We start from the raw sequence: 20,051 nt of genomic DNA on the forward strand, positions 1-20,051 counted from the left end.
ACACACACACACACACAGAGAGAGAGAGGGAGAGAGGGAGAGAGAAGGAGGGAGGGAGAGAGAGAAAGAAGGATGGAAGGAGGGAAAGTGAGAAAGCAAGCCAACAGGTCTGGGACTTGAACCATGGTTGGCAATGTGGGGAGTGTCCAGTGCCTTAACCACCATGCCACCTGCTGGTCCCCTTAAGGAATCATCTCTATGAATTCTCAAAAATTATAATGAACTCTCTCAGTATCATGCAAAAAATATGTGGTAGTCCCTCTAACAAAAAGAATAGACATCAGGTGTGTGCGTGTGTTTCTGTGAGTGGTGGCAGAGTCTCATTGTTCCCTGGTGTCTGCTCAGGATATTAGGGACATTCTGGGAACAGATGTCGTTGGGTACATTTTCGACCACTGTGAGTGTTCTTGTCTGTCAAATGGGAATAATAATGTACCTGTCTCAGGGCCAGCAGGTGGCATGATTAAGGTGCTGGACTCCCACATGGCCGATTGTAGTTTGAGTGCAGACCTGGAGGCTTGAAATAATCATGCCAGGCACATGTGCCGACATGCCTGAAATCCTGGGAGGAGAATGGAGGAGAAGGGGTTACAGTGTGGCCATCCCACCCCCCAGGGGGATGATTTCTTACTTTTCCTCTCTCTCTGTATCTTTCTGTTTCTCTTCACCAAGTGCCCACAGCCTATCAAAAACCTAAAATATAAATAAACTAAAATAATAATACCGTACCTGCCCCAGGCTTATGTAATGAGGATGACCTGAGCTAGTGGCCATGGGCATGTACCTGACTTGGTCTCCCTGAGCATAATACACACTTAACGGGGATTGTCATGAAGGCATTTCTCGGCTCTGCTTGCATTTAGTACTTGCTCTTGAGCACCCATCTTTGCTTTTACCATCTCAACGAGTTCCCGTATTGTTTCATGCAGTCCTTCTTTGATCTGCTGGGCACTGCTGCTGCTATTTTTTCCCATCTTACAGGGATACTGACTGGGTATGTTTTTCAAAGCTTGTTCTGGAACTTTCTGTTCTTCTATTGGCCAAGGTATTTTGTTCCCTTTGTTTGCAATCCTGTACCCAAACGGGGAACACAGGCTTGCATGAAGCATTCCCAGTGAACACACGGGAAGATGCACAATTGCGGTGGAAACTCTTACGGGTGCTTTGGTAATCCCAATTATCCTTTGGTGATTTCCATATATTTATCGTAATTGGCAAGTGTCAATTCATTACTTCTTTTGGACATCCCTCAATAACTCCAGTGAATAACAATGACGTAAAATGTATTTTCAAGAAAGTAGATATCTCTAGGTTTACGGTAGGTTGTTGGAAACGTCATGATGCATTTTTGCAGAGAAAAGCATAGAAAAGGTACCACCTGACTTTTCTGACAACCCAATATTAGCATGATACTAGGACAAAATCTGCACATGCTCTGTCACAACAAAAATAAGCTATTTTAATTTATATGCAGAAAAGGTCTTATGAATATTGAAATAAAGATATCAAATTAATCTAGTGTAAAGGTTCAGGATTTCTATTCTTTTATGTAACTCTATGGGATACATCATTCTGTGTCATTGAATTGATCCACACACAGGATGCAATCAGCTAGGCCATTGCTGTTGATTTTATGATAAATTGCAATACTTTCATGGCTTATGTGCACATAATATGCTGCAGTAAATTCTATCCCCTGCACAAAAGCGGTTTACACAGACACCGGATACTGCGAAAACAAACCCAGAAGCCTCTCTCTCTTTCTCTCCCGTCTCTGTCTCTCCTTCCCTTCCTCCCATCTCTTCCCTTACCTCCACAAACACAGAACCCTCCTTCCCCCAACACACACTCTTCCCTTTGTTTCTCTCTCTCTTTCGCTGCTTGTGGGCATAACTGAATAGGAAATGTTTGTTTTTAAACTATAATAAAACAAACGTTATCTCAAACACTGAAAGTCCTTCCTTTTCCTGGTTTGGAAACACGAAGTCATACTGAGTCACTCACAGGTTTTCTTTAGCCAGTTTTATTTAAAACATGAAGTTGTGAGGACAAAATGACTCAGGAATCTGTAGTGCAGTTAGAGCTTTTCACTTTTAGGTCACTAGTTCATATCTAGATGTCATGATATTAGTAAAGGATTGGTGGGTGGGTTAGTTTCCAGGAGAAGCAAAGGAGCTCACCATAACCTCCCGTGTTCTCACCTAAGTGGAGCCTGGAGTTTATGCTGACTAATTTATTTATGTCCAGATAAAGCAACATTCAAGAAACTAAATAAAAGGAAGTAGACTCATCAAATAGATTGATGAATAAGAAGCTTAGTTATCATATTCATCTACAAATATTATTTCTACTGATACCACCTTAAAAAAGTAGTCTAGGGGCCAACAGGTGACATGGTAGATAAAAGTGTTGGACACTCACATGGCCAACCATGGTTCGAGACCCGACATGGCGCCTTGCTTTCTTGCTTTCCCTTCCTGTCTCTTTCTGTCTCTCTCTGGTCAAATAAAATAATAATAATAATTTGAATTAAATAAATAATTCTTTTAAAAAAATGTAAACTCTACTAAAATGATTAGGAATTCAGGGACGGCAGGTGGCGTGGTGCCATGTCCCACATGGCTGACTGCGGTTTGAGTCCTGGACCTGGCAGCTTGCTTTCTTACTTTCTCTTTCTCTCTCCATTTGTCCCTCTCTGATCAAATTAAAATAAATAAATGAAGAAATAAAGTTAAAATCTTTACAAAATGATCAGGAACTTTCACATGTATGTTGTTAATGCACTGTCTTTAACATTGGCAAGAAATGAGAACTGTAAGTGCAGTGGATAGATTGAGCAGTCAAAATCCGCATGTGTCCATCTGTCTGTCTGTATCATCTTATGTGTATATATTTGGATGACTGCAGAAATGAGTCATAATTCTTTCTCGTCTATCACTTAGTAATGCCAAGGTCATAAAAATCATTTGTTATGACCTCGCTTATGTAAAAGCCTGCTTTCTCTCCCAGACGATGTCAGAATGTGCTTTCTAGAATTTCGGAATAAATTTTGTGTAAATGCAGTGTGAAGACTCGAGACTGAGACAGGTTTAAATCTGTGATCAGCCAAATAGTGAATCATGCCGACTGGCATGGGTACAGTATCTAGCACCATTGCCCCAGCAATTCTGCAAAAAAGGGTTTTTTTTTCTAGCTTTTGGGTCCAAAATTGTCATTATCCTTCTCTGGTAACTTTTGATGATCGAAGTAAGAGTAAATAGACTCTAAACAGTACATCACCTCTAGGTATGCCACATGACCACTTAAAGAAGTTCTGCGAAATGCCACCACATGGTTGTGTTTCTTGTAACTTACGGCTACATTCTAACAGAAGAGGAGCATCTTCACCATAAACATATATTTTTTTCTCTGACGTTTTCATGTGCATATGTCTGTTGGTGCTAATTTAGATTAGATTAGAGAAAAAAAAAAAAGCTGAAGACAGTCAAAATGAATCCAGAGAGTTAGGCTCACTGCAATATTAAAGAGAATTGTTGACTTCTGTAATTTTCACTGCCTTCCTGGTCTTATATTTGAGGCCCTCCTACTTGGTTTAAGCTGTCTGAATTACTCAGATGGCTTTGGATTTTCAAAGGCTAATTTTAGGAAGGTCATTTGAGCTGCTGGATTTTCAAAGAAGTATCTTGGACCAACGTTGGTTTTAGTTCATACCTACAGGTATGATCCTTGGATTCCTAAAACTTTCTCGAAACTCACAGCCGTCTGGACTCTGCACATCATTACATTTATTTGCCAAGGATGGGAACGGAATATAAGCGTGATTTGCATCAGTGGAAACCCTCTAAAACAGAATGACGACATTGTGCTGGTAATGACGTTACTGCCTTGTCAGTGTCTCTGAAAACATGATACCCTTGGGAAAAATGTGAAGTATGAATTGATCCTTGACTTTTTAAAATCTGAGGGGCCAGCAGTGGCATGTTGGTTAAGGTCTAGATTCCCATGTGGGTGTCCATGGTTTGAGTCCAGATGCAGTGGCTTGAAAATCATGGCAGGGACATATGTGTACATGCCCAAAATCCCAAGAGGAGAATGAAAGAGAAGAGATTACGGCATGGCCATTCCCTCTAGGGGGTGATTTCTCACTCTCCTTCTCTCTTTCTCTCTCCAACTAGTGCATACACCCTATGGCAAAAATCTAAAAAGGAACAAACAAAAGAAAGGAAGGAAGAAAAGAAAGAAAGAAAGAAAGAAAGAAAGGGCGACCGACCAAAAATGATAAAGAACTGAGAATCACATTCACATATAACACTTGTTAATTCCTTATGTTAGTAAACATCATTAAGAGAAATGTGTAAAATATAAGCTTATGTGGATATTTATATATACATACTTCAAAAGAGACAGAGATATCATATATTCTCACCAAGGTTCTGGCCAGGACTACTTTGTGTGTGTGTGTGTGTGTGTGTGTGTGTGTGCTGTGACACTCCAATTTTCAAGAGGCAGTAGAAGGTAGGCATAGAACAAGTTTACAGGAGCCACATTCTCTGGATCCAAATTTTTACCTTTGCTACTTGTTAGTTTTATGTCTCAGATTCATCAGATACACTCTATTCAATGGGAGCGTATGTACCTTGTTGGGTGGTTGTGACTCTTATGCAGGTTAACATATGTAAAGGACTCAAGGAACACAGTAAGTATTTCAGGGCACACAGTAGGTATTATGTATATACTAGCTATTATTAAATCCTTTTTTACAAAGATTTTTGCTCTAGGGCATGGGTACTTGCCAGAGAGAGAGAGAGACAGACAGAGACCGAGGTAAAGACAGAAATCACTTTACCATTCCTGGGAGGATGGCCATGCTACAATCCCTTCTTCTCCATTCTTCTTTTAGGATTTTGGGCATGAGTGTGTGCACGTGTGTGTGTGTGCACACATACACACACACACATACACATATATACTCCCAGTGTGTTTTTCAAGCCACCAGATCTGGGACTCAAACCGTGGCATTAGCCATGTAGGATCCATCATCTTTTTTTTTTTTTTTTGAGAGGTTTTTGTGCATGTGCTCACTAGAGAGACAGAGAGAGACAGAGAGACAGAAAGCGAGAAATCACCCCCCAGGGGGGATGGCCATGCTGCAATAGGATCCATCATCTTAACCACCATACCACCTGCTGGTTTCTATTTAAATTTCAATTTTATGTAGACTTCTAATAATGTCTACCTTATTAAAGATAACTGGAATAAACAAATAAATGGAAATCTAAATTAACATTGCAGCTTTATTAAAGTGACTTAGTGCTCTAGCTTTAGAACTGTACAACCTAGATTTTAATTAGTATAACCTTGGAGATGTTACATAACCGGACTGAACCTTAGTTTCCTCAGTTGCAAAATGGGGACAGTACTCATATCTAACTCTTAGGATTGTTGTGAGATTAAGTGGGACGACACACGTAAAGCACTGATGGTCGTGCCTGGCACTCAGTGATTCTCAATACAGCTTAGCTATTGTCATTGTCACTTCGTTGATGCAAAACACTGTGAAGTACTTTCACGTGAGAATCTGTGTACGTAGTGAGGACTGCCACTCTCTGAGTACAGTACCCTTGGTGATTGTAATTCTTCTCTAACAAGTAAATGATTAGGAAAATAATCTGTTTCTTATTTGTTGAGCTATCTTTTTTGTTGTTGTTTACTATAGGGCACTTACACTTACCAGGGAGAGATACAGAGAAAGAGAGAGGGAAAGTGAGAAATCATCCCCTGTGGGAATGGCTACACCCCGGTTTCTTCTCCTCCACTCTCCTTCTGGGATCTTGGGCTCACACACACACAATGTGTTTCTCAAGTCACTGGGTTTGAGGTTTGAACCATGTGGTTGGCCATGTGGGATCCAACCACTTTAACCACCATGCCACTGGGTGGCTGGAGCTTTCTTTTAAGAAATAAAAGTCAGGATTTTTTTTTTTCCATATATAAGGGTTTAGTTATAGTAAATCAGCCAAGTAAATTAAACACTTATTTATGTTGTTACCTGCTTAATTCTGTTGTGTAGCCACGTTCTAGCCACTCAGGTTGAGCATCACTGGTAAGAAAAACAACTAATCCATAATGTCAACATGGAATAAAATATGGAAGTAGAAGTCTTTTCTCCTTCTCTAAAATAAAGATAATGACACCTGATATTTCTGCATCTGTCCAGCATGTTCCAAAGATCATGGAAACGCCAACATTTACAAAAAGGCAGTTCTGTGCCAGGAAGGCTGATAGAATATTATGACAGAAGTGACCAAAGTTGCATGGGAGCATTTATTTTATATGGTAATGCCCTTTCTTTCATTCACAGGAAATTTTAGGGCAGTTCTCTCTTATGAGTGAGATGGATGACCAAACATTTCTAAAGAATTCATCACGTTATTCCTTACGTTAAAGTAAACTTCTGAGAGCGTGTTTTTCTCTGGAATTAGAAATGCAGAGTCTCATGGTGACAGTATATTCACCTTGTTTGGGGAGCAGGTTTTAAGCATGATCCCAGGAAAGCACCTGTTTTGACACTCTGGAAAAGGTGCAAGCATACGAGCAAACTCTGTGTAGGAGCAGAATAAACAAGAATGCTTTGGCTAGTGTCCTGCAAGGAGGTGGGTCTAGATGGTCTGCTCCAGCTTCTGCTGCTGCTGCTGCTGCTAATATGGCTGGGAAGGAACAGTGGCTGACCTGGCTGTCCTTTACTCTCGGTGCTGCAGCAGTCACTCGGGAAATGTGGTTTAAGGGGGACCTTCTGGATCCTTTTCATGGCAACATGGCAAGAAGAAGCTGTATCTTGTCTATGGAAGATACACCATGGAGTTGGCTAATGGATGCTGGTGAGTGAATAAGGCAAATGGGGAGCCAGTTGGCTAGGGTATGCACATTTCAGGTAGGCCTACTCTCTCAAGGACTGAAATGACACCTAAGGGAAAATGGCCTCTGATTTCCATACATCAGAAGCTTTGTTTTAGAGAGAAGTCATGGTTTTACCTTAGTGACCTATCTGCGATCCTGTATATGTTTCATAAAGTTCATATTTACTTCTAGCTTTACTACTTGAAAATACTAATCCCAAAGATTATTATTAGATACCTTAGTAAATAGAACAGTTTTCTATTTACCTTCTTAATTACTCTTGAGTCTCTTGTTTTTTACTTGACCTGCAGTGATTTTAAAAATTACTATCTAGTATATGAAAACAGTTATTCCTCTTTAACATTTAAATGAGCACCTGTTTTTTCTTTCTTTCTTTCTTTCTTTTTTTTTTTTTCTTACAATAGTAGGTTATGGAATTTTAATTTTAAATTAAATTCTTTCATATGCCTGATTCTAGGTAAGAATATTCTTTTCCAGTTAAGATTAGATTATTCAGGATCCAGCTGTCTTATCCTCTATGCCATCTGCTGGCCTTTTTGTTTTTTATTGAAAGTCCAGAATTATTACTTTAAAAAAGTTAGCTTCTGTTTGGTTTCTTCCATAGGGGCCCACCCAATCTTTGCCTATGCAAACCTATCATATTGACATGATTCATGGTTTAAAAAATTAAATTTTGATTCACCCCAGCATCTAAACTTAGGCACGGACTATTCTGATGACAAAGCATTATTGAAGGAAAATTTCTCATTCTTTTCCCTTATAAAATCTCAATTTCCTCAAATTAAAAATACTAGCTCCTTAAGCACTATTTTTTTGTTGTGGTGGTGTAGGGATTATACCATTTAATGGCAATATTTGACTCCTAATGACTTATCAGATCTTTGCCCAACTAGAGCTGCTTTTATTTCAGTTACTGTTGACACGATTTTAATCTTTTGGAGGTATGGAGGGAGAGAAAGAAATTTTTCTCGACACAAGATTATTTGAGCTACTTGACACCAAATAAAATAGATTATTGTTACTATTTTAGTTACCTGAGATTTGATGAAAAGATAAATATATACTTGAAGTCAAGAATTACACACACATAATTGCTATCAGGCAATAGGGTTTCTTATCATCTAGTTCTGATAGAAGTATAAAATACTTTGCATGGTTAGTTTACTTCTTGAAAGGTGATAATCCCTATATAATCCTACTCATTTTCATTTGCTACTTATTAGGGATTGTTATTTTAAGAATTATTTAATTCTTAAATTCTTAAATTCTTAATTTTTGAAATTTGCTGCAGAGCATGTGGGCTCACTAGAGAGAGACAGAGGAAGAGGGGGGAGTGAGAAAAACAAGCCATTAGGTCTGGGACTTAAACTGATGTCAGCCATGTGAGAGGCCAGTGCCTTAACCACCATGCCACCTGCTGGCCCCTTTATTAGGGATTATGAAAGTCTTACTAGAATTTATACTGCGTCTCTAACTAGATTTCAACTGACTCATTGAAGTAAAGTTGTCTTAGGTCTGTTTCTTGTAGCCATTGAGTATCTGATACCAAGTGAGCTCCTTAGGATGAGCTCCTGAAGGCTTGAGAGCAGTCGAAAAGCTGTGAGTAGTGACTAACAAGCTATTGGCATCCCCACGGGATGTATAACATGAAGCAAAGGTTCAGGAGCATCGCACTGAATAGTTTATCTAACGATGCATCAGAAGCAAGTTAATCTCACTTTCCTTTCTTCCTCTTTTCTTTCTCCCATCTCTTGCTCTCCTCATCTCTATCCTTCCTGTGCTGCCTTTCCCCCTCCTTCTTCTTATCCCACTGAGTTTATTCAGTCTCCCTCATCTGATCATAATAGAAAGTCCTGTATTTGATAAAATGTGTTGGACCTTTATTTTAATTTTCATTATTTCTCTATTTAGAAATCGTTTAACTTTTTCTGCTTTCTGTTTTCTCCTTGAATTCCCAACAACTTTGCCTTTTAAGTCTCCATTGCCTGTGGATTAGCACGCTGGGATTTTCTTTCTTTTCTTTTTCTTTTTTTTTTTTTAATTTGTACATTTCTTTGATATAAAGTCTGCTTGGAAGGACAGGATTTAGTAATTTTATGTCACTTGTGAGATCTTTAACTGCAAATACAGCAGGCATGAATAATACATGTTCTTTTCTTTCTAGAACTAGATCTCCTTGCCTCTCCTCATCAGTGTTTCTGGCTTTCTTATGGGATGCTAGAATGGCCTCTCTCCATGTATTTTGTTGCATTTCTCCATTGCTTCTTGTGTTCTGGTGGGGAATTGTGGTGATTCTTTTCAAGCGCTACCTGAGCTCTGTGCTAGTTGTTCCCCTTCTCCCAGGGTCTGTGCTGTGTGGTCATGTCTCCACTTCCTCAGCCCTGCCCATTGACAGAACCTTTGGTTCTGTGATGGCTGCCTGTAAAGCCTCCTGAGAGCAGGAGAGAGTCTGCCCCCTGCTGCTACGATTGAGCCCCATGCTGGGTACCATGTTGCCCTTCTCCCCTTGCTTTCAGTTGTTAAGGCTTCCCTAGCTTTGGCTGTGCCTCAGTGATCCTGCTGCCCAAACCCTGAAACTTTCCTAGCCTTCATCCTCAGTGGTAGCAGCAGGCGTGGGGATTTCTCCAAGCCCATAAGACCCTGGGAGGAAGAGAATGGCTGTTTGGCATAGACCTCAGGAGTTTTCAAAGCACCGAGAAAGCTCTCCAGAAGATATGGAAAGGTAAGATTCCTATTTCTTTAGGAAGTTGTTAAAGAAACTTAAAAAAAAAAGTAATAGCTATGATTTTCATGTAAGTTAGTAGTTAAAGAGTTCCATTTTTTAAATTGAAATCTATGAAGCACTTCTTTTCTCTTTTAAAATCTGCATTGTGTACCTAGTAAGAGAAATCTTGTTGCAAATTAAAAATAGAATGAAAGTGATATATTTTAACCAAGTGCTTATATTTTATCTCTCCATTAATGTTTAAATGGAGTCGTAGAACACATTTTGTCATTGGTCAAAAAATTACTGCTTAGCTTTTGTTTGTTTGCTGTTTTAAATTGCCAGAAGAGGCATTACTTGCTAAAGAGCAACAAGGAGAGGGAATAAGCTTCTCCCTCCCAATGGGGCACGATCATGCCGCAATTGCTTTTCTTACATTTTTCCATCTTGTAAGGCTTTGAGGCACCCTTGCATAGATTGCTTTTCAAATCCTGGCCACCAGGGCCAGGATTATAACTGTGCAGTTGGCCATAGATTGCTTTTCAAATCCTGGCCACCAGAGCCAGGATTATAACTGTGCAGTCGGCCATGATGGATCTGGTTCCTTTAATCAACTAGGCTATGGACCAGCCCATGCTTAGTATTCTAAATGCAGTGGTCTCTTTTCTTGTACATCTTTTTTTTTTTTTTTTCTTTCCTTTTTTTTTCTTTTTTTTTTTTTTTCTTAATGGGATTATTCCACCTATTCCTACTTTTTTTGTGAAAAAAGAAATCATTTCATATGGGTGTAACTAACTTGGGTGAAGAATATATGTGGTGTGGGAGTGGGCATCATGAGATGAGCAAGAGATCAGTGGCATCTTAGAATGAACAGCACAGTTTCTTCAGGATCGTTGTCTTTGTGACAGGAGTTACTTTTAGTATCCTTTATTCTTTACCTCACCTCCATTTACAGGACTTAATCCGTCAAGTGATATTAAGACACCTACTATGGGAACATTGTCAGCCTTACTATCAATTCATGTCTTCTTTATTCACCATGTTCTTCTCAGTATGAACTGAACTTCTTAATTGATTCTCTGTAGTTAGAATCAAGGCTACTGGTTTAATGCCTCTTTGGAACTCTTTCATTTTAATAATCAAAAGCGCAACTTCATTTTTAAAAATGAAAAGAAGGGTCAGCCGGTGGTGTGGTGATTAAGACAGCTGGACCCCACATGGCTGACCATGCAGTTCGAGTCCTGGACTTGGTGACTTGAGAAAACACTGGGCATGTGTGTATGCATGCCCAAAATCCCAAAAGGAGGGAGAAATGGAGGACACGGGTTTGCTTCATGACCATTCCCTATGGAGGGTGGGTGCTTTCTCGCTCTTCGCCTCTCTCTCTCTGTGTATAGTGAGCACATGCACCCTCTGGGAAAATTAAATAACAAGAAAGAAAAGAAAGTGCAAGCAATTACTACTAGCTATATGAAATGAAAAATATCTGTCTTTTATACTGTTTATTTAGGATGCTTTTTAGAGTTACTTTCATTGATATTTCATTTAATATAATTTCCAAGTAGATCTAGGCTTTAAGATGACCAAAAAGAGGGACCAGCAGTTAGCATAATGGCTATGTCGCTGGACTCCCATGTAGTCGACCTTGGTTCGAGTCCCGGACCTGGTGGCTTAAACTCACGCCGGGCACGTGTGTGTGCGTGCCCAAGAGCCCGAGAGGAGAATGGAGGAGAAGGGATTGCGGCATGGCCATCCCCCCTGGGGGGTGATTTCTCACTTTCTGTCTCTCTGTCTCTCTCTGTCTGTGTGGTGAGCGTACATGCCCTATAGCAAAAACCTCTCCAAAAAAAAAAGAAGAAGATGACCAAAAAGACAAACATTCTAAATCTCAAAAGAGATTTTTATTTTATGCTATTCTTCCGAATAGGGCATGAGATTTCAGGGCCCTAATGTTGATCTATCCCTTGAGATTTTTACCAAATCATACAGAAAGTAGAGAGATCATCAATATGCAAGAATTGAATCAAAATTATTCAAAAGTAAAATGATCCTTTCCGTTAATTATAATCCATTGATTGCCTAGTGCCTCCAGTCCCATTGTAATCATTATCTCATTTATTCTCCTCAAAAACATCATCTGAAGGTCATTAGTATTTTCATTTCACCTTTGCAAATGACGAATAGTGGTCAAGAGAAGGTAGGATCTCACAGCTGGATGTAAGGATTCAAACCCAGACATGAGGCTCCAGAGTCCATCCTCAGAGGTCCTTAGTGGTGACAACGGTGGCAGACTTCACCCTTTTCATAGCATGGTGCCATCCAGGGGCTTTTGCTTCATCCCAGCTCAGTTTAGGGCTATGTTCACCAGCCGGCTCTCTGACCTTGGGCGGGTTACTTATTACCTTCTTTCAGTCATTTACAGAATATGAATAATATTATTTCCTTGTCAAGGTTTTTATGAAGACTTAATTTAATGAGACAGTGTATGCCAAGTATTAGCACAGTGGCTGGCATATAGAAAATAGCCAATAAATTGTTGATGTTATTATGTAATGTTCCCAAGGTCACATAACTGGAGAGTGATTGAGTCAGAATTCAGACCCCATTCTGTCTGACTAGAAAACTCAACAAAACTAAACACACACACACACACATTTTCCACAAACAACAGCGGGGACTAGAGAGTAAAATTCATGCACTTTCTGAACTGTACGTCTCAACTCTGCCCTTCCCCTTTATGAAGGACAAATTAGGATGCCATGTATGATAGAGAAGTTGCTTAGTTTGGTGGTTTAGAATGAACTTTTGAAGTGAGAATTCCAGGATTAGAATTCCAGTTCCATTACTTAGAAGCTGTGTGACATTAGGCAAGTTACTTTAACATCTTTAGGGTCCTTTAATCTATGTATTAGTCTCATAATAGTATCTATTATATTTCATTATCATGGACATTAAATAATATAAATGCAATAAAAGGATTCCAGCAAATTTGAGCTTTTATTAATAGTTGGTAGACATAAAACATTTGTTTACAAAATTGAACTGCATATTTAGTCAAAGTCATAAGCCTGTAGAGCTTTGGAAGTGGCTAGGGACTTGGTTACTAGGTCATCATTCATTCTCCAAGAACCTTCTTCTTCCACCCACCCCACCCCAGGTCAAAGCCATTTAATCTCCATGGCAGGCCTGTGGAGAAAGGAGAAAAGGACATCCAAGATAAGATCTGACTCAAATACGGGGTGGTTGTGCCATCAGCGAGGTGGGTGAACTTCACTCAGTCTTGACTAACGTCACTAACTGGCCTTGAGATCACCAGAGGGGGAGAATAATCCTGGTTAAACGGACGGTGAGGTTATCATTCTTGTGTTCTTTTTAGAAGCAGAAATCAAACCAGTACTTGGGACTTAAATCCTGAAGAAAGAGTTGTCTGAAGTGAGTTGAGTGCCAGTGTTGAGGCTTGATCACTTGTCATGGCAGGGACTTCTTGATTTCTTGCTGCTTAACTGTCTGATCTTTACTAGATTCTGAACTCCTTGAGGTCAGGGATGTGTTTTATTTTTGGTTTTGTTTTGTAATTCTTATCTTGAAAAGAGGGCACACAATGCTTGACTGAGAATTAAGGGTGGAGGAAAGGTTCCAAAACTAGGATAGAACTCATGTAAGGATCTCATGCCACTATGGGATTGGAGAGCAAAGCTACAGTTAAGATACCTGGGACTGCTCAGAGTGGGGACGGATGGACAGATTAGATCGGGTTATAGAAAGGAGCCATGGAGCCGAGTGTTCATGATCTTTGTAATGACCGATTTAGGGACCTGACAGAACTGAAACTGCCCATGTAACCCATTCAGTAACTACAGGAGCAAAGTATTCCAAGTTGCTTCTAAAATTTTGTTAAGAATGGACTGGCCTGGCCCCATAGCACAGTGATTAGGCACTATGCAAAAGAAGATGGATCCTATGTAAACAACTAGAATTCAAGACCTGCCCCCAGTAGTTTGATAAAACATTCCAGGATCTTGATGGGGTAGAGAAATAGAGAAGAAAGCATTGCAGTATAACCAGGCTCCATTAAGGGATGTTTTTCCCCTCTGTCTCTTTATCTCTCCTCTTGTGCATGCACATATGCCATTTGGCATAAAAAAAATTGTTAGACATAATTTATGTGAAGAGTTGAAAGCTGTGGGATCCATTTAATTCTTTTATTTATTTATTTTTTATGCAATGAAAAATATTTCTTCCTCCAGAAACTCAATTTTGGTGCCAGAGACTGGGGGAAATATATTTGTAAATATTTCATTGATTTATACCCTTCTATATAGAAGTTAATCAAAATACAATTTTAGACCCAGGCATACTGGTGTGAACTGCTAAAACGCTGCACTCTGTAGGATAGGACCACATCCGACCCTGTTTTGATTCTTGGCACAACCTCTAGGCCAGGGCATGGTGGTGTGCACCTTTAACTTCAGTAACTCAGGAGGCCGAGACCGGAGAATCACAAGCTCCAGGCTGGCCTGGGCAACAAAGTGAGACTCTGCCAGAGAGAAGAAAAGAGGGGAAGGGAGGAAGGCGAGAGAAAATGATTTTGGCTTTGTAACACTGTAAGATTGTAATGTGTAATGAATGGACATAAAGTGAAGAACTTACATGGATGGTGTGGGAAGACACTATCATTTTTAAACCCGAAATGTTTATGAAGCATGATTGGTATAACTCCGTGGTTTGTTTTTCATTATAAATTTTACTATTTTCTTGATATGCATTCCCGTAAGTAAGGTGAAAGCACCTTCGGTCAGTCTATATTAAAACATAATATATGCTAAAAAGAAGAACAACAACCCAAACTAAGTCTAGTGTTAAATAATTCATGTTGGTACGAAAATAGCAATCGAAGTCAAAATGCACACTCCTTTTGGACTAAGCTTTAACCTCTTAGCTTTAACCACACCTTTTGCAGTGAATAAATCATGATGCCATGTACACCAGAGAGAGAAGTAGCACCGCTTAGTGGGCGCCACAAGGTGATTTCAGGTAATCTGAGCTGAGACTCCAGTGACTTGGCATGATATATTAATTTAGCCAGACACATTAGTGCCTTGTATTCAAACCCTGGATATCGTATGCTGGCACCTGAAGGAGGGTTGTTTGGAAAACGTTAACTGTGTGTAAAAATCAAACCAGACATTTGCATGAACACTTGTGTCTTCTTTATTTGAAGAGGACCATATGTTGCAGTAGTGCTTCTTTAAGATTAAGGTAGTATGGAACTTTACAGAGTACGTCAAGAACAAGCTCTTAAATCAAGTGCTATTTTTTTAAAGAATTATTTTTTAATTTAAACTTTATTTATTTATTTTAATTTGACCAGAGAAGGGTAGAGAAAGACAGACAGAAAGCTAGAGAGAAAGCGAGAAAGCAGGCCTCCAAAACCAGGACTTGAACCGTGAGATCGGCCCTTAACCACCACGCTACCTGCTGGCCCTTCAAGTCCCAAAAGATTGACTTTAAAAACAGAAAAATTATCCCTAACACTTGTACATTTACTTTGTAGAAAGGAGCATTCATTGGTTCTTTTATTACTTTTCAAATATGTATGTAGCTGGCTTCTGTCTCTTGCTATCTCTTCCTGCTGTCTCTATGAACACGGAAACATGCACACAGAGGGAAAAACAAACACACAAACTTTTGCTTTTACTATAAAAGTCCTATTATTGCTAGAAAGTAAATTCTATGCTATTAACTATTATTTTCTCTAATCCATTGCTTTCATGGCTATGTCTGCTTGAATTACATTGAGTGTAATATACTGTTTGCACACGGAATCATAGCTTTTCTTCTCTACCCTAGGAGTGCCTTTTTCCCCTCCTCTTCCTCTTCCTCTTGTTTCTAGTTTCATTTGTTAACTCACCTACTGAGTTTAAATTAGGTAGTAAATTTGGGATATTATTGAAGCAGTATATATGAATTAAGAAAGGTTAAGGTCATCATAAAATTCTTGAAATAATGTAGATACTTTACCAGCTTTTCTCTGCCCAGTCATTGTCCTGGATGTGTTCTTAGCAGTTTACTCCTTAAAAAAATATAAGAGGAGTGGTCAGCAGGTGGCGTGGTGGTTAAGGTGTTGGATTCCCACATGGCCAACTACAGTTCAAGACCAGACCTGGTGGCTTGAAAAATCACAAGAAATAAATAATGGTGAAACAATAATAATAATAATAATAATAATAATAGTAAGAGGACTGGTACAAACAGGATCAGTGAGTTTCTTCCTGAGGCCAGTTCTGTCATCAGAAATGAAATATTTTTATTTAGGTGGGCTCTATATGTGTATGTGTGTGTGTGTGTGTGTGTGTGTGTGTGTGTGTGTCTGTGTGTGTGTGTTAAACATTTATAATATATTAGATATAATTTGCAATCAAAATGACTGACTGCCACACAATTCTCAAAGTAGAATTGCAGATGTACTAGTTTAACTTTGAAATTAAGAACGTTGAATCTGGAGCCAGAAAACTTGGGTTCAAACCCTGGCTATACTGTTTCCAAGTTCTGTGACTGTGGGTAAAGGTTAGTTAATTTGATGGTTCTGAACTTCAGATTCTAATCTTTGTAATGGATGTAAAATTGAGCCATAGGATTCTTTTGAGGATTAAATACATTAACAAATTTAAACCACATGTACAGTGCCTGATTTACATGAGGTATGCAGTAAGGCCATTATTATTTTGCTGTTTTTTTAGTTTTATGCCTTGTTTCCAATGGAAGTGGTTATTTAGCCTTTTATTGGATGAGGGAGGGCTAATGGGGACTAACAACTTTAGAGAGAAGGAGAGCTGGAACATGGTAGGAGTGTTTCCTGGTTAAAGGGCAAATGCCAAGCGCTTGGTTTATGTAGTGAGAAACATGAAGACGTGTCCTTGGGCTGTAAATAGTGGGTCCCTTGGGAAGACTTAGGGAACCCCCTCCTCAGTTGTAACCACCCAGACTCAATTCTGTATCTCAGTGTCCTATCATGAAAAGTTTCTCCCTATGTCAATTTAAACTGTTTTTTCCTTATATTCCCATAACTATTTCATAAATAAATAAGCCACATTCATTTTTTAAAATGTTCATTTTCTTTCTTTTTGATTTCTTCTGTATTATCTCATCATTTTCCTGAGAAAAGTTTATTTTATAGGAATTAATGCAAGAGTTATTGTTTTATGGAATAAAAACTGACTAGGTACTGGATAATTACATTTCTTTTTCTTGAATAATTCTGTTTTAGTTTTTCTGTTAGATATTGCATCTAGGTTAGAAAAATAGGGTCCTGCAGTTATGTTTTAGAAGTTTTCCCCTGGGCTGTTTGAAACCACCATCATCATCTATATAAAAAAGTGAAGGTTAGAGGTTAGCCAGTAGCATTGTGGTAGAGAGAGCTGGATCTCACATGGCGACAGTATGGTTCAAGTCCCAGACCTGGTGGCTTAAGAAACATACCAGGTATATTAGCATGCATGCCCCAAATTCTGAAAATAGGGATAAGAGGAGGAGAAGTGATTGCAGTGTGACCATTCCCCCATGGGGTTGCTTTTTCAATACCCCCCTATGCCCACCCCCAGTCTCTCTTTGGCAAGCATAGGGCATCACTAATTAAAAATACTAAATGATGACAGTGTCACAAACTATTTTAGTGATTTCTTACCCTGGGTTGGAAAGCTCTGAGCTCTTGTCTCTCAGTTACCTTAATGGTATGTGGTATGCCTGGCATTTTTGGTGGAAGTTAGGAGCTTTACAAGAACACTGAAAAAGAAAAAAAAAATCATGTAGGAGCACTAGACTTAGAATCTGATTTTAGGTTTCCTGTGACAAGTCCACATGTCATTCCCCATAGAATGTTGCCTGTGTCACATGTTCTCTTAAGCACACCCGTCATCCCCCCTCCTTGGGCTGAAGGAATCTAATAAAGATAATGCACAGCATAGAGCTTCTTGTAAATTCTTCTTTATCTTCTTTGTGAAGTAACTTATCTAAAAAGCAAGTTAAATGCAAGTTTAAAAGTATACTGTGCAAACCAGTCTTTTCCTGAATTCTATCCATAAATTCCACCATTACATGTTGTTCTTATGAACATTAAAGTTAAAAGTGTGATTATTGTTTTTGTAAGTATAATTGGTAGTATAAATTTTAATCTATTTAGAGAAACAGTGAGAGGTAAAAAACGTTCACTATGGATTACTTATTTTCTCTAATTAAAGTGATGTTTTCTAAAGGAAGCTTGATGTGGGACACAGGACGATGTCACCACATACCAGACTCTTCCTTCAGGCTGGCTTCAGTAGATTTTCAAAATCAGGATCATATATAAAATTTACCGTGCCATTTTGAGATTGATTTCTGTTGTTCAAAAGAGTTCCACACATAGTTTCCAAAAGAAAAAATAATATAATAAGTGCAAAGCTAGGGTATAGAGAAAAAGTTACGTGGGCCCTAAGATAAGGTACAAAGAACAAAGAAGCGTCTGCCCTGCTAGTGTTGTTAAAACACTGAGCCCTCAGGTGCTGTGGTGGTTAAGGCCTTGGACTTCCACATGGCTAACCATAGTTGAGTTCTGGAAACTGGTGGCTTGAAAATCACACTGTGCATCTGTGCCCCAAATCTCAGGTGGAGAATGGAGGAGAAGGGACTGTGGCATGGCCATCCCTCCTGGTAGCGATTTCTCATATTTCCTCTCTCTGGCAAGTGCCCTATGGCATAAACCTTAAAAAATAAGAAAAAAGAGAAAATGCCAACACTAGTCCACTCGTTCTGTACCCTGGTGGTTAAGGGAAGCTGGATTCTACATGGCTGACCAAGGTTTAAATCCCAGCCCAGAGGCTTGACAAACATGGCAGGCATGTGTATGTGTGCATGCCCAGAGTCTGTCCAGAATGAAGACTTGGAGAAGGTAGTACCGTGTGGCTGCGCCCCATTGGGGTGGCTTTCTCGTGCTTTCTTCCATCTGTCTCTCTATCTCTCTCTGGAGAATACATACCTTCTCTGACAACTAAAAGAAAAAATTATACCTGTACCAAGAATGTGTAATTTGCTTTATTAATGATACCATCACTTCATGTAGCTGGTTAAAGCAATGTGTTTTATTGAATAAACGAGTGTGTGTTAGTGAAAATCAGTGAGAGAGTAAGCAAAGACATGGACAAACTTAGCAGGTAGCAGTATTCTTCCTATTTCTTACTTTTGGGAAGCAATAGTGCTTGTTTTTTTAAAGAATTATTTATTTTAATTTTTTTTATTTTAATTTGATCAGAGAGTTACAGAGTGAGTGAAAAAGAGGGAAATGAGAAAGGCAGCCACCAGGTTCTGGACTTGAACCACAGTCAGCCATGTAGGAGTCCAGCTTTCTTAGCCACCACGCCACCTGCCGGCCCCACAATAGTACTTATTTTAAATGGCTACAAAGAAAACAATGTATTGAAAAAGGACTTGGATGAAATACTTCATATTTTCTCTGTGGTAATAAGCAGTTGTTACAGTAGGATCAGTTTTTTTTTTTTAATAAGATATTGTTTATGTAGATTGAATTACCCTATGTTTGTAGAGATTTGGGGAATTAGAGGAGATAAGAAAATACGGATTATAAGTAGTTAGTCCTATTCCAAAAATGAATATTGGCCTGTGAAATCACAGGCCAATCACATCTTACATAAAATAAATAGAAGTAAACTTTAAAATTTACAGTGGTTTAGAAGAATGTATTGTGTTTTCTGGCCCTATTTTTCATTTGGTTTTGACTGTGGCTGTTATTAAAGGAAAACTGAGCACTACATGATTTTAACAGTCAGCGGCAGGCATGGCAGCAAGATCCAGAATGAATGTCTTTGCTGCAATAAATAAACAATAAAAAATAGTTTAAAATATCACCATGCTATTAAGGCCTGTTGAAAGTGTTGTTAGGACATTATGGAAAGCATAATTAACCTCAGAACAGAAAGAGTGGTTGCAGGAAAGAACTGAAATGGGAATTTGAAGAGAAAGGAAGTACCTTTCTTGATAGAGAAGTTAGATCACATCAGCGTAAATACTCCTTATCGCACCTTCTCCTGGGGCCTTTTCCTAGGGATGGGCAGCTCTCCTGCTCAACAGAATTGTATGGAACGGCACATTGCGTACATTTGACACGTGTGAATGACAGTCCTTAGGCGTTTGTGTAATGGTTTCCAGCCCTCGCATTTACTTATGGTAGCACGAATAAATAAATAGATCTGCCTTTGACTTGTGTTACCTATGGTGTCTTGTTTCACAGTTTGAGAAGGTATATAAACAACATTGAAGAAAAGTGTGAATGTCCATGACATTATTTAGCACATAGAGCTGAACACTAATTTATTATTTTTAAATGAATAGGTGAATATAACTTTCTGGAGATATATATATATATATACACACACAC

The 20,051-nt window shown here is 39.0% G+C and overlaps 1 protein-coding gene across 17 annotated transcripts in view; it reads left to right on the forward strand.

The window, feature by feature from the left end:
* MBNL1 (muscleblind like splicing regulator 1) overlaps positions 1–20,051 on the forward strand; it is a 244,304-nt gene that overhangs the window by 103,365 nt on the left and 120,888 nt on the right. For 2 of the 17 annotated variants that reach the window (XM_027772374.1, XM_027772373.1), the window contains exon 2: positions 6,759–6,878. The exons of 14 other annotated variants lie outside the window; for them this stretch is intronic. In XM_027772374.1, the coding sequence (XP_027628175.1) occupies positions 6,873–6,878 (6 nt within the window). In that variant the 5' untranslated portion in view covers positions 6,759–6,872. Of the gene's footprint in view, positions 1–6,758; positions 6,879–9,516; positions 9,641–20,051 lie in introns of all 17 variants that reach the window. One more of the 17 variants, XM_027772375.1, reaches the window with a different exon arrangement.

Source organism: Tupaia chinensis, unplaced genomic scaffold (assembly GCF_000334495.1).
Source record: "Tupaia chinensis unplaced genomic scaffold, TupChi_1.0 Scaffold000272_1, whole genome shotgun sequence".
Classification (NCBI taxonomy): Eukaryota; Metazoa; Chordata; class Mammalia; order Scandentia; family Tupaiidae; genus Tupaia; species Tupaia belangeri.